The following is a 15,560-nucleotide window of genomic DNA, read 5'->3' on the forward strand; positions in this document are numbered from 1 at the left end:
CCTAACCTCGTGATCTTCCAAACTCCACCTCCCAAATTGCTGGGATTACAGGTGTGAACCACCACACCTGCCTTGAATTACATTTTTAAATGATCATTCTGACTATTATATGGAAGGTAGATTTGAGAATGTAAAGAAAAGAAACAAAGGAATTAGGAGACTTTTGCAGTAGTTCAAGTAAAAGATGATGGTGGATTTGATTCGGATTACTGATAGCAGTGGAAATGGTAGAGCTCAGATTCTGAAAATATTTTGGAAGCATACTGTCAGAGTTTGGTTTGAAATTGGATATAAGATCTGAGGAAAGAGGAATTAAGGTTGACTTATGAGTCAGGTAGCTAAAGTCGGCTGGATTTACAAATCATCATCATTAAGGAACTGAAATTTCAGCCAGAGTGTTGAGTGGATCATTGATATGAATATTGAAATTGTCAAGAATGGGTCCAGTGGTGGAAATGAAATAGTGATCCAGGTATTGAAGTTATTAGTAAGTGGGGGAGAAGTGGCTATTACAAAGATAATAGCCAAAAGGAGGGAAAGGGAATGGTAACATTCAATAATGTGTGTTTTAAAAGAGCTGGAGTTTTCAAAAGAGAATGGAAGACAGTTCAAAATCCATTAAACTGTTGTGTTTCCAAGGTCAGTCAAAATGTAATAGGGACTGCTCTAGGGTGATAGCAGAGGAGATGAAGAGAGGTGGCCTCATTAGAAAAATAATTACAAGGTTAAACGCGATCAGATTTGGTGAGAGTTTGGAAATGGAACTGAGGGCTGGTGGGAGTCAGGAGTAACCTCTAGGTTTCTGTTTGTGTGACTGGATAAATTGTGACAGGGAACCAAGATAAGCTGACCTAAGACCCAGGTATGTTAGGGAAGGCGGCTGAGACAGTTGAATTTGAGGGGCCTATAAGATTCTCAAGTGGCAATGTTCTGTAGGAAATTGGATACAAATATCTGGAAGAAATGGATCAATGGATGAGTAGATTGATACGCAGGTAATGGTTGATCACATTTTCCAACTCCTTCAAGTAAATGTGACTTCTGGTTCAACATAATGGTCTAAATTCACATATTTTCTTCCCTTCCACTTAAGATGCCAGTAAAATGAAATAAGGGGATAAAATTGAAAATAGCTCTAAAAACAAAGAGAAAAGGGACAATTGTAATTTGAGTTTGCATCAGATATCTAAAAGGAAAGACAGATGTGCTTGCCCTTTTTGTTTTGTTTTGTTTTTTGTTTTTTGTTTTTTTTTTGAGACAAAAGTCTTACTCTGTTGCTCAGGCTGGAGTGCGGTGGCTCAACCTTGGCTCACTGTAACCTCCCTCCTAGGTTCAAGCTACCCTCTTGCCTCAGCCTCCCAATTAGCTGGGACCACAGGTATGCACCACCATGCCTGGCTAATTTTTTGTATTCTTAGTAGAGATGGAGTTTCACCATGTTGGCCAGGCTGGTCTTGAACTCCTGATCTCAGGTGATCCACCTGCCTTGGCATCCCCAAATGCTGGGATTACAGGCATGAATCACCATGCCCAGCCCAGATGTGCTTGCTCTTTAATAAACAGATTGGAAGAAACACAAAAACCAATTGCATAAAAGGGAGTTATGGTGAGAGTAGAAATGACCTTACCAGCCAAACCCCAAAGAGGCTCCAGTTGCAGCTTTGTGGAGTGTGGAAGTGAGAAATGAATTTGAAAATAGTAAGATTTTTTTGAAGATCCATCTGTATGATTTGATAATAGAGTCCCTTCTCCATTTGTCAGAAAAAGTTCCAAGTAATCAAGAAGTTTCTCTAGGAAAAAGTAGTTGGAGAATTTCTCTCTAGAGAAATTGAAGGGAACTAACTGAAAAGAAGTAGGACCACTGATAAGTTGTTGATAACCAGTCAAGGCCTCCTCATTGAGGCATTGCAGGGAGGGAAGGTGTCTCTAGCCTAATGACTAGATGTGAAAGAAAAATAAAGTGTACTTTGAAAGAAAGAATGAGGTAAAGAGCAGACCATGGAAGAAATATTTAGGACATAAAAGAAATATTTTAAAAACAGATTGTTATCTTTTAGAAAAATTTAACAAAATTTCCTGTCTGTATTATAAAAAACAATCAGAATAAGAAAGGATTTGCAAATTTAAAACTCAATTGGGGCTGCTCTCGGTGGCTCACACCTATAATCCCAGCACTTTGGGAGGCTGAGGTGGGTGGATCACCTGAGGTCAGGAGATCTAGACCATCCTAGCCAACGTGGTGAAACACTGTCTCTACTAAAAATACAAAAATTAGCTGGGCGTGGTGGTGCATGCCTGTAGTCCCAGCTGTTCGGGAGGCTGAGACCGGAGAATCGCTTGATCCCAGGAGGCGGAGGTTGCAGTGAACAAGTCATGCCACTGCACTCTAGCCTGGGTGACAGAGCAAGACTCTGTCTCAAAAAAAAAAAAAAAAAAAAAAAAAAATACCGGGTGCAGCGGCTTACGCCTATAATCCCAGCACTTTGGGAGGTTGCGTTGAGCAGATCATCTGAGATCAGGATTTCAAGACCAGCCTGGCCAACATGGTGAAACCCTGTCTCTCCTAAAAATACAAAAATTATCTGGGCATGATGGTGGGTGCCTGTAATCTCAGCTACTCAGGAGGCTGAGGCAGGAGAATTGCTTGAACTGGGAAGGCAGAGGTTGCAGTGAGTGGAGCTAGAGCCACTGCACTCCTGCCTGGGCGACAGAATGAGACTCCATCTCAAAAAAAAAAAAAAAAATTCAATTGGAAAAATAATAAATTAAGAGGGGCTGAAAATATTATTGGAGTGTCATAGAATATAGCAAAAACAGGCTGATAACAAAATATAACAGGAAAAGAATAGGCACTCTATGAGAAGAATTTTTTTAAAAAAGGAAGAAATTATCAAATAGTATAAGAAAAATTACCAAAGCTGAGAAAGAAAACAGTTAGTCCTTTGGTTGAAAGAGCCTACAGAATGCTGAGTGAGTGAGAAAAGACCTACATGTGGACACATCCTCACAGCATTTTACAACTTCTAGGTTAAAAAATATTCAAAAAGATTTTAGAATAATAGAGTTTGTATACAAGAAGTTAAAATCATACTGCCATCAGACTTCTCATCAGTATCACTGGGCCAATGACTTAAGTGGTTCGTGGGAAAATTATTTTGACCTGTCAAATTATTAGGAATGCGGATATAAAATAGAAACATTTTTAGACAAAGAAGAACTCAAAAGTTTACTTCTCACACACCATTTCTAAAAGAATTAATAGAGGATCAATCAAACAAAACAATCAACTTCTCTTCTAAACTCCTGATAATGTTGATATTTTGACATCCTCCTATGAATCATGAATGTTCCTAATGGCATCTAGCATGGTGAATCCTTTCCAGAAGGCTTTGAATTTAGTTTGCCCAGATCCATCAGAGGAATCATTATCTGTGGCAGCTATAACTTTATAAGATATATTTCTGAAATAATAAAACTTGCAAATTGAAATGACTCCCTCAACCTTGGGCTTCAGAATGGCTGCTGTGTTAGCAGGCGTGAAAACATTAATCCCCTTGTACATCTTCATCAGAGCTCTTGGATGACCAGGTACATTGTCAGTGAGCAGTAATATTTGAAAGAATCATTTTTTTCTAAGAAGTAGGTCTCAATAGTAGATTTAAAATATTCAGTAAACCATGGTATAAACAGATGTGCTGTCATCCAGGCTTTGTTGTTCCATTTCTAGAGCACAGGCAGGGTAGATTTAGCATACATCTTACAGGTGTCCTAGGGTTTTTGGAATGGTAAGTTAGCATTGGCTTCAACTCAAAATTAATAGCTGCATTAGCCCCCAAAAAGATGATTGCCCTGTTCTTTGAAGCTTTTGAAGCCAGGCATTGACTTCTCTCTAGCTAGGAAAGTCCTAGATGACATCGTCTTGCAATAGAAGGTTGTTCCATCCACATTGAAAACTGTTGTTTGGTGTAGCCACTTTCCCCAATGACTTAGCTAGATCTTCTGAATAACCTGCTGCAGTTTATACATCAGCACTTGCTGCTTCACCTTGCACTTTTATGTTGTAGAGATGGCTTCTTTCCTTAAACCTCATGAACCAACCTCTGCCAGCTTCAGACTTTTCTTCTGTAGCTTCCTTACTTTTCTCAGCCTTCACAGAATTGAAGAGAGGGCCTTGCTTTACATTGAACTTTAGTTTAAGGGAATATTGTGGCTGGTTTGATCTATCCAGACCACTCAAACTTTTTCCATATCAGCAATAAGGCTGTTTCACTTTCCTAGCATTCATTCGTGTGTTCAGAGTAACACTTTCCATTTCCTTCAAGAACTTTTCCCTTGCATTTCCAACGAGGCTGTTTGGCACAAGTGGCCTAGCTTTTTGCCTGTCTTAGCTTTCAACATGCTTTCTTCACTAAGCTTTCTTTTTCTTTTCTTTTTTTTTCTTTTTTGGCTTAAAAAAATATTGTTTTGTTTGTTTACTGTGAAAGACAGCAGAGAGACATTTCTAACTTTTTTTTATTTAAAATGAGAGATGTGAACACTTGGAGACCATAGTAGGGTTACAAATCGGTCTTATTTCAGTGTTGCTGCATCTCAGGGAAAAGGAGGCCCAAAGAGAGGGAGAGATATGAAAAAATGGTCTGGTCAGTCGATGGAGCAGTCAGAACACACCCACAACAATTGTCAATTGAGCTTGTGGTGTCGTATATGGGGGCAGTTTATGGTGCCGTAAGACAATTACAGTAGTAACATCAAAGATTAGTAATCACAGATCACCATAAGTTATAATAATAATGAAATGTTTGAAATATTGCAAGAATTACCAAAATGTGCCACAGAAACACAAAGTGAGCACATGCTCTTGGGAAAATGGCACTGATAAGACTTGCTTAGTGCAGGGTTGCCACAAACCTTCAATTTATAAAACACACAGCCTCTACGAAGTCCAGTAAAACATAGTGCAATAAAATAAGGTATGTTTGTATAATGCTCACAAAAAGAAACCCAGAGGGCTCTGTTCCAGTAACTATTATTGCTGCCAAACAACCTACACCAAAACATAATGGTTTAAAAGAACAAGTATCATTTTATTAGCTCCCAAATCTACATTTGGGTTTGGGTTTTGTGGCGATACCTCCTCTTGGATCTACTTGCTGATTAAACACTGTGTCAGTTTGCCCTTTTATAACAAAACTCCTTGAAAAAGTTTTCTATACTCTGTCTCTGATTCTCTACTGCCATTTTTCTCCTTTTAAATTTTTTTTTTCATTTATTTATTTTTTTTTAGAGACTGAATCTCACTCTGTCACCCAGGCTGGAGGGCAGTGGCACAGTCATAGTTCACTGCAACCTTGAACTCCAGGGCTCAAGCAATCCTCCCACTTCAGCCTCCTGAGTAGCTGGGACTACAAGCACATATCATTATGCCCAGCTAATTTTTTTGTTTGGTAAAGACAGAGTCTCACTATCTTGTCCTGGCTTGTTTTCTTGAACTCCTAGCCTGAAGCAGTCCTCTCACCTCAGCATCTCAAAGTGCTGAGATTACAGGCATAAGCCATGATGTCTAGCCTAAAATTATTTTTTAATAATTCATTTTGAAATAATCTCAAATGTAGAGAAATTTGCCCTCACCCCGATTCCCCAGTTGTTAATACAGCCACTATGGAAAACAGTATGGAGCTTCCTAAAAAACCACAATTAGAACTACCATATCCAGCAATCCCATTACTTTACATTTATCCAGACGAAAGGAAATCAATATATCCAAAAGACATCTGTACCCCTATGTTTATTGCAGCAGTATTCACAGTTGCCAAAATGTGGAGTCAACCTAGGTGTCTTAACAACAGATGAATGCATAAAGAAAATGTGGTATTTATACTCAATGGAATGCTATTCATCCACAAAGAAGGCATGAAATTCTGTCATTTATGCCAATATAGATTGAATTGGAGGACATTATGTTAAGTGAAATAAGCCAGGAACAGAAAGTTAAACACCATATGCTCTCACTTATATGTAAAAGCTAGAAAAGAGTTGATTCTATGCAAGTAAAAAGTAGAACAGAGGATGGTAGAGGCTGAGAAGGATAGGAAGGTAGGGGTAACAGGAGGGTAGAGAGATATTTGTTAAAGAATATAAGATTACAGCTAGATAGAAGGAATAAGTTCTCTAGTGTTCTGTAGTGCTATAGGATGACTGTAGTTAACAATAATGTATTATATGTTTCAAATAGCTAGGAGGAGGATATTGAATGTTCCAACACAAAGAAATGATAAATATTTGAGATGATAGATGTGTTAATTACCCAGATCTGATCATTATACATTACTGTATTGAATCATCACTCTGTAATTCATAAATATGTACAATTATCATGTCAATTTACAAAAACATTTTATCATTGCATTTGCTTCATTGCTCAATACCCTTTCTCTCTCTACAGACACACACACACGTATGCACACATGTACACACACATATGATCATTTTTTTTAATCTTTGGAAAGCAAGCTTTACAAACAATGTCACATTACCATTAAACACTCCAGTCTATATTTTCAAACAACAAGGATATTCTCCTACATAATTGGCGTACAACCTTCCAAATCAGGAAGCCAACATCAATATAACATTGCTACCCAATCCACAAACCCCATTCAATGTCGCCAGCTGTGACAATGGTACCTCTTCTTTCTTTCTGGCCCAGGATCCTATCTAGGAATATGTGATACATTTAGTAGTTATGTTTCTTCAGACTCACTCAATCTGAAACAGCCTTTTGGTCTTTCTCTTGACAGTTTTAGAGAATACAGACCTTGCGTTATACAGGATTTCCCTCAACCTTGATGTACCTGATGTGTACTTGTGACCAGACTTAAGTCACACATTCTTGGCAACATCATTACTGAAATGATACTATGTGCCTTAAATCAAGTGACAAACAACATCAACTTGTCCCATTGCTGGTGATGTTAACCTTGATCTTCTGATCATCTTGGTGCCTGCCAGAGTTATACACATTAAAGTCATTGTTAATGACCTTTTATAAGTGATTAGTATTTTTTGGTGGGTTTTCCAAGAATACATCAGTATGTTCTTTTTTTTTTTTTTTTGAACATAAACTCAAGATTTTATTGTCTTCAATAAAAGATGACACTTAGAACTGGATCACTTGGCTCTTTCTCTTCTTATCTCCTCCCAATTCAAAATGCTTCCATCTTTTAATAGCCAGCATTCTCTTAGATCTGCAGTTGGGCTCAATGCACTTAAGCCTCAGCACAATCTTCTTTGTAGTTTTAGCCTTTTTCCGGAAAATCGGCTTAGTTAGCCACTCTGCTTCCTGTCATAACGCCGCTTTCCCTGGGCATACAGAGAATCCTTATCCTTCTTGTACTGTGTCACTTTGTGGGGTTGGTGCTTGCCACACTTCTTACAGAAAGTCCGGTGGGTTTTAGGAATGTTCACCATTTTTGCGTGAGCGCTACCGGCACCCATCAGTATGTTCTTATCAGTCACCCCCCAGACTTTTTTTTTTTTTTTTTTTTTTTTGGAGACGGAGTTTCGCTCTTGTTACCCAGGCTGGAGTGCAATGGCGTGATCTCGGCTCACCGCAACCTCCGCCTCCTGGGTTCAGGCAATTCTCCTGCCTCAGCCTCCTGAGTAGCTGGGATTACAGGCACGCACCACCATGCCCAGCTAATTTTTTGTAGTTTTAGTAGAGACAGGGTTTCACCATGTTGACCAGGATGGTCTCGATCTCTTGACCTCGTGATCCACCCGCCTCGGCCTCCCAAAGTGCTGGGATTACAGGCTTGAGCCACCGCGCCCGGCCCACCCCCCAGACTTAATCTCCATTGACAACTCCCATCTGAATCAAACCTCTTTGATAGTGCCAAATGGTGATTTTCTGTTTCCTTTCTTTCTTCTACATTTATCAGTTGGTAAGGAATATCATTCCTTTTTATTTTTTTTATTAATTTACTTTGATTAATTGATTGATTGATTGATTGACATGTGGTTGCCCAGGCTGGAGTGCAGTGGTGCAGTGATAGCTTACTGCAGCCTTATGTCCTGGGCTCAAGAAATCATTCTGTCTCAGCCTCCCAAGGAGCTGAGACTATAGACATTCACTACCACGCCTGGCTAGTGTTCTTTATTTTTTGTAGAGACGACGTTTTGCTATGTTGCCTAAGCTAGTATCAAATGCCTGGGCTGAAGTGATCCTCCCACCTTGGCTTCTCAAAGTGCTGGGATTACAGACGCGAGCCACTGTGCTCAGCTTATTATCATTTATGTTAATGCTCAAACTGTCTATTAGCCAGTAGGAGCCCCTTCAGTTGGCCTCCTGTGTCTCTTCAGCATGTCCCATCGTTAATGGTATACTTCCTTAATTTGTGGCACAAATAATGTGTTCCTGGCTCCTTTTGCACTTTCCTGACCCAGCCTTGGAATCAGTCTTTCCTCCAAGGAGCTCTGGTTCGTGTTAGGGGAGAACAGGTATTTAGAAAACAAGATCTGGCTGGGTGCAGTGGCTCACACCTATAATCCTAACACTTTGGGAGACCGAGGTAGGTGGATCATCTGAGGTTGGGAGTTTGAGACCAGCCTGACCAACATGAAGAAACCCCGTCTCTACTAAAAATACAAAATTAGCCTGGTGTGGTGGCACATGCCTGTAGTCCCAGCTATTTAGGAGTCTGAGGCAGGAGAATTGCTTGAACCCAGGAGGCAGAGGTAGCGGTGAGCCGAGATCATGCCATTACTCTTGAAGCTACTGGGGTAGGATGCCATCATCTAGGCTCACTCAGCAAAAAAAACAAAACAAAACAAAGCTAGGAAAATATCTACATGTAATGCTAGAAGTTACATAATTTTAATGTGTTGTAGCTCTGATTGCAAGGCAGTAACTAACAAAATCTTATGTTACCCTGACCCAGGTATGTGTAATCCTCGAAATTATAGTGACACACCTCCAACTTCAAAGAGCACAGTGGAGGAGCTGCATGAACCAATCCCTTCTCTCTTCCGGGCACTCACAGAAGGAGATACTCAGTTGAATTGGAACATTGTTTCTTTCCCTGTTGCAGAAGAACTTTCACATCATGAGAATCTGGTTTCATTTTTAGAAACTGTGAACCAGCCACACCAACAGAATGTGTCTGTTCCCAGCAATAATGTTCACGCACCTTATTCCAGTGACAAAGGTAACTGCCAACAGTTGACTTTTTCCATTCCGCCCTCTCATGTGGTCTGTACATGTAATCTATGAAGCCTCTATAGGACCATCTTTTGGAGCAGCTTTTTGGTTTTAAATTTGTGTCATCTCACATGAAATCTAGACTCAATAACCCTGATCCTGTCATATCTAGAGGCACATGCTGGAAGGATAAGAGAAAAAAAAATATCTCTGATCCCTGAGTAGATAGAGGCATGTTGGCTGGGCGTGGTGGCTCACACCTGTAATCCTAGCACTTTGGGAGGCTGAGGCGGGTGGAATCACGAGGTCAAGAGTTCGAGATCAGCCTGACCAACATGGGGAAACCCCATCTCTACTAAAAATACAAAAATTAGCCGGGCATGGTGGCGCATGCTTGTAATTCCAGCTACTCGGGATGCTAGGGCAGGAAAATTGCTTGAACCCAAGAGGCAGAGGTTGCAGTGAGTTGAGATTACGCCACTGCACTCCAGCCTCGGTGACAGAGCAAGATTCCATCTCAGGGTGAAAAAAAAGATAAAGAGGCATGTCAGCATATTGTCAAAATTCCTCTATACTCCTGGCAACAGGAGCTGTACTATACTGGAAAATAGATAGTTGTTCCTAATTCTGGTATTTATTTGTGTTAGGCTTTATTCTTTTCATAAGATAGCAACAGTGCTGCTTCACTAATAGGGTATTGCTTATCATCAGGTAACATTCAGAGTATCCCATGAAATCAGATTTTTATAATAGCACCAGTACCAAAATGATGCCAAAGTCATTAGCTAAATGTCTTTATAAGCAAGTTGGTATTACAGACATCTTATTTGCAAGCATAAACTAACCCCAGCCAGTTCTCTGCAAATGGGTGCTGTTGATCAGAAGAGGAATTAAATGAGAAAATAACTTATACAAATTACAGAAGCATATTTAAGAGCATTTATTAATGAGGATAGGGCATATGATAATTTTGGAATGTAAAGAGCAGGTGACTTTTATAAAGTGATATTTTTTGACAAAATGCACCAAATAATTTTGTGACTTTTATAAAGTCTGATATTTTTTGACAAAAGGCACCATGGAAGCATAAAGCACTTATAAACATTGCAATTATTTTTTAAACTATGAGGTGAATTTTATACAAATAGTATAATTTGTACTCTTACTTGACTATTAGTTGTGCCCTCCATTATATTCCTACCTTTACAAAACAGTGTGAACCTTGGACATTAATAATAAAAGCAAAACAGCTTCTGTTAAATGACAGTGTAAGAATTCTTACTTCCTTTTAGGTTGAAGTACTTTGTAAAACAAATGCTAAATTTTGGAAAACATTAGAAGCATATGGAATGCAATAATAATATGTTTTGCTATCATTATCTCCATTATTAAAATGTAAACAACATAATATTAAATAAAAATTCATAAATTTTGCTTAAAGATTGTTTAAGTTTATGAAACAGTTAGCAAGAAGCTAATTCCTGGAAACTCCAGCTGTCTTTAAGACACAACTAAAGTTTTTTCTCTGTGATATCTTTCCTGGGCACCTCTTCCCTCAGATAGAGTTAGCCTTTTCATATTGCTGCTCCTGCATTTGCAGGTTTTTTTTTTTTTTTTTTTTTTTTGATAGAGTTCACTCTTGTTGCCCAGACTAGAGCGCAGTGGCGTGATCTCAGCTCACTGCACCCTCCACCTCCCTGCCTCAGCCTTCCTAGTAGTTGGGGTTATGGGCGCCCACCACCATGCCCAGCTAATTTTCTGTATTTTTAGCAGAGACAGGGTTTCGCCATGTCGGCCAGGCTGGTTGCGAACTGCTGGCCTGAGGTGATCCACCTACCTCAGCCTCCCAAAGTGTTGGAATTACACAGGCTTGAGCCACCACGCCCAGCCTGCATTTGCAGTTCTATTTATTGTCTGTTTTTAACTTACAGATCTATCATTTTCTACTTAGTTCTGTGGATTCTCTGATTACACTTTGAGTTCATAATGGATATCCCATAGTAGATATCAAGTAGTTGTTGAATAAATAAATGAATTGAATTTATTATGTACTGATCACTTGGAGATACTCATGCTTCCACCTCCCACTTACTGCCAGCCCTCTAGTCTGCGTGAAATGGTGCTGCTATGCCCCTGCTCCAGTTTCCTCTTCAACCAGGTCCCACCCAGTGGTGGTTCCATCATCTCTTGATATCAACCACCCATTATAGTTGGGCTGCCTCCACTCTGTGGGTACAGTATGCATACTATACCCATCTCCATATGACTTTCATTTTGTTACTTAGTAGCTTTGCTTTTCATTCTTTCTAATGCAAATCTAGTTTATTCCATTAAGCCTTCCTTTACTATTCAGACTCCTGGTGCTTTATTGGCTCCATAATAGCTTTGAAAAAATAATTTAGCCTTTGATCATATACCCTCTGTTAATGGTTTTTATTATCCTTTATTTATTTCATGTACCCTGTCCTCCTAACTAGTCATACAGAGTTAACCACCAGGAGAACTAAAAATTGAAGTAATCAAAAGTGGTTGTCTTACTAGAAAGCAGACTAGGAATTGCTATTAAGAAGGTTTTTTTGAGACAGAGTCTCGCTCTGTTGCCCAGGCTAGAGTGCAGTGGCACCATCTCGGCTCACTGCAGCCTCTGCCTCCCAGGTTCCAGTGATTCTCCTGCCTCAGCCTCCTGAGTAGCTGGAATTACAGGTGTACACCGCCATGCCTGGCTAGTTTTTGTATTTTTAGTAGAGATGGGGTTTCTCCTTGTTGGCCAGGTTGGTCTCAAACTCTGACCTCAAATGATCCACCCATCTCAGCCTCCCAAAGTGCTGGGATTACAGTTGTGAGCCACTGAGCCCAGCCTAAGAAGAAGATTTTTAAATAGTTGATGCTTATTTGTGCCAAGCATTGCTAATCACTTTGTATCATTCGAATTGTTTATTTTATGTTATTGTAAATTCTCAGTATAACTTTAGAAGAGCATTTTTCAAATTTCTTTTGGCTGGAGAATTCTCTTTTCATAGAAAATCTTATCAGAAATGTCCAGTTTAGGGCAGACGTAGTGGCCCATGCCTGTAATCCCAACACTTTGGGAGACGGAAGCAGGTGGATCACTTGAGGTGAGGAGTTCGAGACCAGCCTGGCTAACATGGCAAAACCCCATCTCTACTAAAAATACAAAAATTATCCGGGTGTGGTGGCACACACCTGTAGTCCCAGCTACTCAGGAGGCTGAGGCAGAGAATTGCTTGAACTTGGGAGGCAGAGGCTACAGAGAACCAAGATCATACCACTGCATTCCAGCCTGGGCGACAGAGCAAGACTCCATCTTAAAAAAAAAAAAAAAAAAAAAAGCCCTGTTTAAAAGCACAGCTGTATAGTAGCGCATTTTTTAAGCCCAGTAATCTAACCTTTAGATCAAAGCCTGAAATCTAATAAAAGAAGCTAAGGAAGCCCTTTGCCTTCTTCAGATGGAGAATATGACTTCCTTCTCAACATAATTAATAAATGAAGACCTTTTTTCCTGTATCTCATCTTTGTCATGTACAGACCAACAATAAGAGAACTAAGATAAATAACTGTTAATATTCAGCTAGGTATTAAAGCATTTTTTGTTTTCCTTCTTTCTTGCCCTGAAATCTTAAATTTTTGTTTTTCAGAACACATGTGTACTGTGGTTTATTTTGATGACTGCATGTCCATACATCAGTGTAAAATATCCTGCGAGTCCATGGGAGCATCCAAATATCGCTGGTTTCATAATGCCTGCTGCGAGTGCATTGGTCCAGAATGTATTGACTATGGTAGTAAAACTGTCAAATGTATGAACTGCATGTTCTAAAGAACAAAGAGAGATGCAAACCAAAGCAACTTAGCAAAATAAAAGGTATAAAAAGTTATTCAGTAAGTCTGTTGTTTGCATTAGAATGCCAGTAAGTTAAGATATAAAAACTTTGAAATAAGTTTATTTTAAAATATGACATAGCCAGTGATGTGTTTAATTATATAACTGTTCTTACTGATTTTATTGCCCCCTAGCAATATGCCCTTTCCTTTGAATACATGTACAGCTTTGGTCACATGAGAAGCAGGTGCACAGAGAATTCCTTGAAAGATCTGAGGTTCTTAACATGAAGCCTGATGTGATTTTCTTGTAACATTCCAAAGGTTTTTCTTTGAAAGTGTTCGCAGAAGTATGTTGATGTGAATTATGATTTCTTCATGTGCTACTCTTAGGATACTGAATTTTTATAGTTGCACATCCTTCCTCACTGTTCCTTGTATTATTGGTTTTTATATAAATAGAGTAGATATTTGATATACCACTCTGATAACACATAAAAAGCTCAATTTCAGCCCTTTTATGTTGGTTTTAAAAGGTAAATGCTTGCCATATTTTATAATTGCGAACTCTTACATAGTAGAATCCATTCTATAATACATGCAATGACAAAGCTTTAGGGAAAGTTTCCCATTCTCTTCCATTTCCCCTGCCCAAAGTGCTGACATAGGCAGTGATGAAGAATCTTTACCAAGATTTTTAGGGTACACCTATAAAATTGCATTAAATGCACTGCTAAGGTAAATAATTAGCAAGCGAAAGCATTTCTGTGACTTAAGGTACCAGCTTAAAGAACACTAGGATAGGGAACAAATGCCAAATCAGACTCCACTTAGAGCACCGGGAAACAGCTTGTATCCTGGTAGGGAAATGGTGTAGCCAAAACGGGAGGCTGAGCCGGAAGCGAGACTAAGCTTGTGCAGCCTTAGCCAAGACAGAGCAGGATTTTCCAGCAGATGAGTGATGGGACAGGAATTGAAGAAGAGAACTTACTGGTATGAACAGGGCAGGTTGAAAATGCTGGAAATTATAATAGGAAACAAACTTAAAACTATCTACGTTCATATTTTGTAATCTTTGATTTGTTTAGTTTATATCTGGGTATAATGTTCTCTTTAAACTAGTATAATCACATTGTGGGAGGTTAAGATTATGAAATTTTAAAATCTCTGTTCAAGATGATGTTCACTCCAAATACACTACAGAATATTTAGTCAACATTTTATATAATGTTTCGATAAATGTTTCAATAAAGATACTAGGTACCCTTCATAGTAATAAAATCTCAATCTTTAAGTATAAATCTAAAACATAAATATTTATATTACAGACTTAATTTTACAAAATTACTAATTTCTCTAGTGCATATTTAAACTACAAGCAACTTTTTAGGAATACCTCTTTATACATCACATATTTTAGTATATAAAAATAGATAATGCTCTTGGTAAAATTTTGTATTACTCATGATCTGAATAGTAATTAAAGATCATTGTAATATTATGATCAACTATTATAAATTAAAGTCTTAATACCTTTTCTGCTCTTTCAGATAACTCTAATGAATATTCAAGATACTTTAGCCTTTTAAAAAGTTGAGATTTAGCTCATAGATATATTTTTCGGTAGGAAAACATTAGGGTCTCCTTTTCTTCCTTTCGCCTAGAATGCCTTGTTTAAAAGTGCCTTGAAAACATTTAGCTCCCCTTTGTCACGAGCACCTGTAGAGCTGAAGGTGTCCTTGAACTTTAGACAGAAAACTGAAAGAAATCTGCAGCCTCCTGCTGCAATTCAACTCTGCTGTTTTTCAGTCATTTCCTACCTGTGAGTAGAGTGGTGTTTTTGTGTGTGTTGGCAACATGCCTAATGTTTTCTTAATGATGACAACAAATATTTTAAAACTATATTTATCTTTTTTAGGTCTTCATTATTAAATTTTAAAATGTAATATCTGTTTCCCACCCCCTACATTCGGAGGATAATTTCATAAACCACATTAATTGATTTTTCTTACCTCGATTTCTCTCATTAGAAACTGTCTCTAAGTGTAATGATCTTTTGCATTCAAATTTGGCTTAATTTTTCTGATTTATGAGGAGTTGAAAGAAAGAATTCGCTTAAAAGATTCCATTTCCAGTTTCATAATATATTTCAGGTTGTAAATAACAATATTTTTCCAAATTGAAAGTAAACATTGAAGAAGTTGATAGCCTGACTAAAAGTTAGATCCTCTATTACAATTCTAAGCACATTCACTTCTATATTGAAGTTTTGGTAAAAATTCTTTTTTTCTTTTTTAATAAAAAATTAGGTTATTACTGGCCGGGCACGGTGGCTCACACCTGTAATCCCAGCACTTTGGGAGGCTGAGACGGGCAGATCACCTGATGTCAGGAGTTCAAGACGAGCCTGGCCAAAATGGAGAAACCCCATCTCTACTTAAAATACAAAATTAGCCAGGCATGGTGGTGCATGCCTGTAATCCCAGCTATTTGGGAGGCTGAGGCAAGAGAATTGCTTGAACCC

The 15,560-nt window shown here is 38.6% G+C and overlaps 1 protein-coding gene and 1 pseudogene across 3 annotated transcripts in view; one reads left to right on the plus strand and one right to left on the minus strand.

Annotated features, from left to right (window-relative positions):
* Nucleotides 1–15,315, plus strand: part of TWSG1 (twisted gastrulation BMP signaling modulator 1) — a 61,345-nt gene extending 46,030 nt beyond the window's left edge. For all 3 annotated transcript variants that reach the window (XM_032293381.1, XM_032293380.1, XM_032293379.1), the window contains exons 4-5: nucleotides 8,937–9,203; nucleotides 12,853–15,315. In XM_032293381.1, coding sequence (XP_032149272.1) covers nucleotides 8,937–9,203; nucleotides 12,853–13,034 — 449 coding nt within the window. In that variant the 3' untranslated portion in view covers nucleotides 13,035–15,315. The remainder of the gene's footprint in view (nucleotides 1–8,936; nucleotides 9,204–12,852) is intronic.
* Nucleotides 7,097–7,484, minus strand: LOC116561534 (annotated as a pseudogene).
* Nucleotides 15,316–15,560: the final 245 nt, after the last annotated feature.

Source organism: Sapajus apella, unplaced genomic scaffold (genome assembly GCF_009761245.1).
Source record: "Sapajus apella isolate SASKATOON/1434 unplaced genomic scaffold, GSC_monkey_1.0 scaffold29, whole genome shotgun sequence".
In the NCBI taxonomy this organism is placed as follows: domain Eukaryota; kingdom Metazoa; phylum Chordata; class Mammalia; order Primates; family Cebidae; genus Sapajus; species Sapajus apella.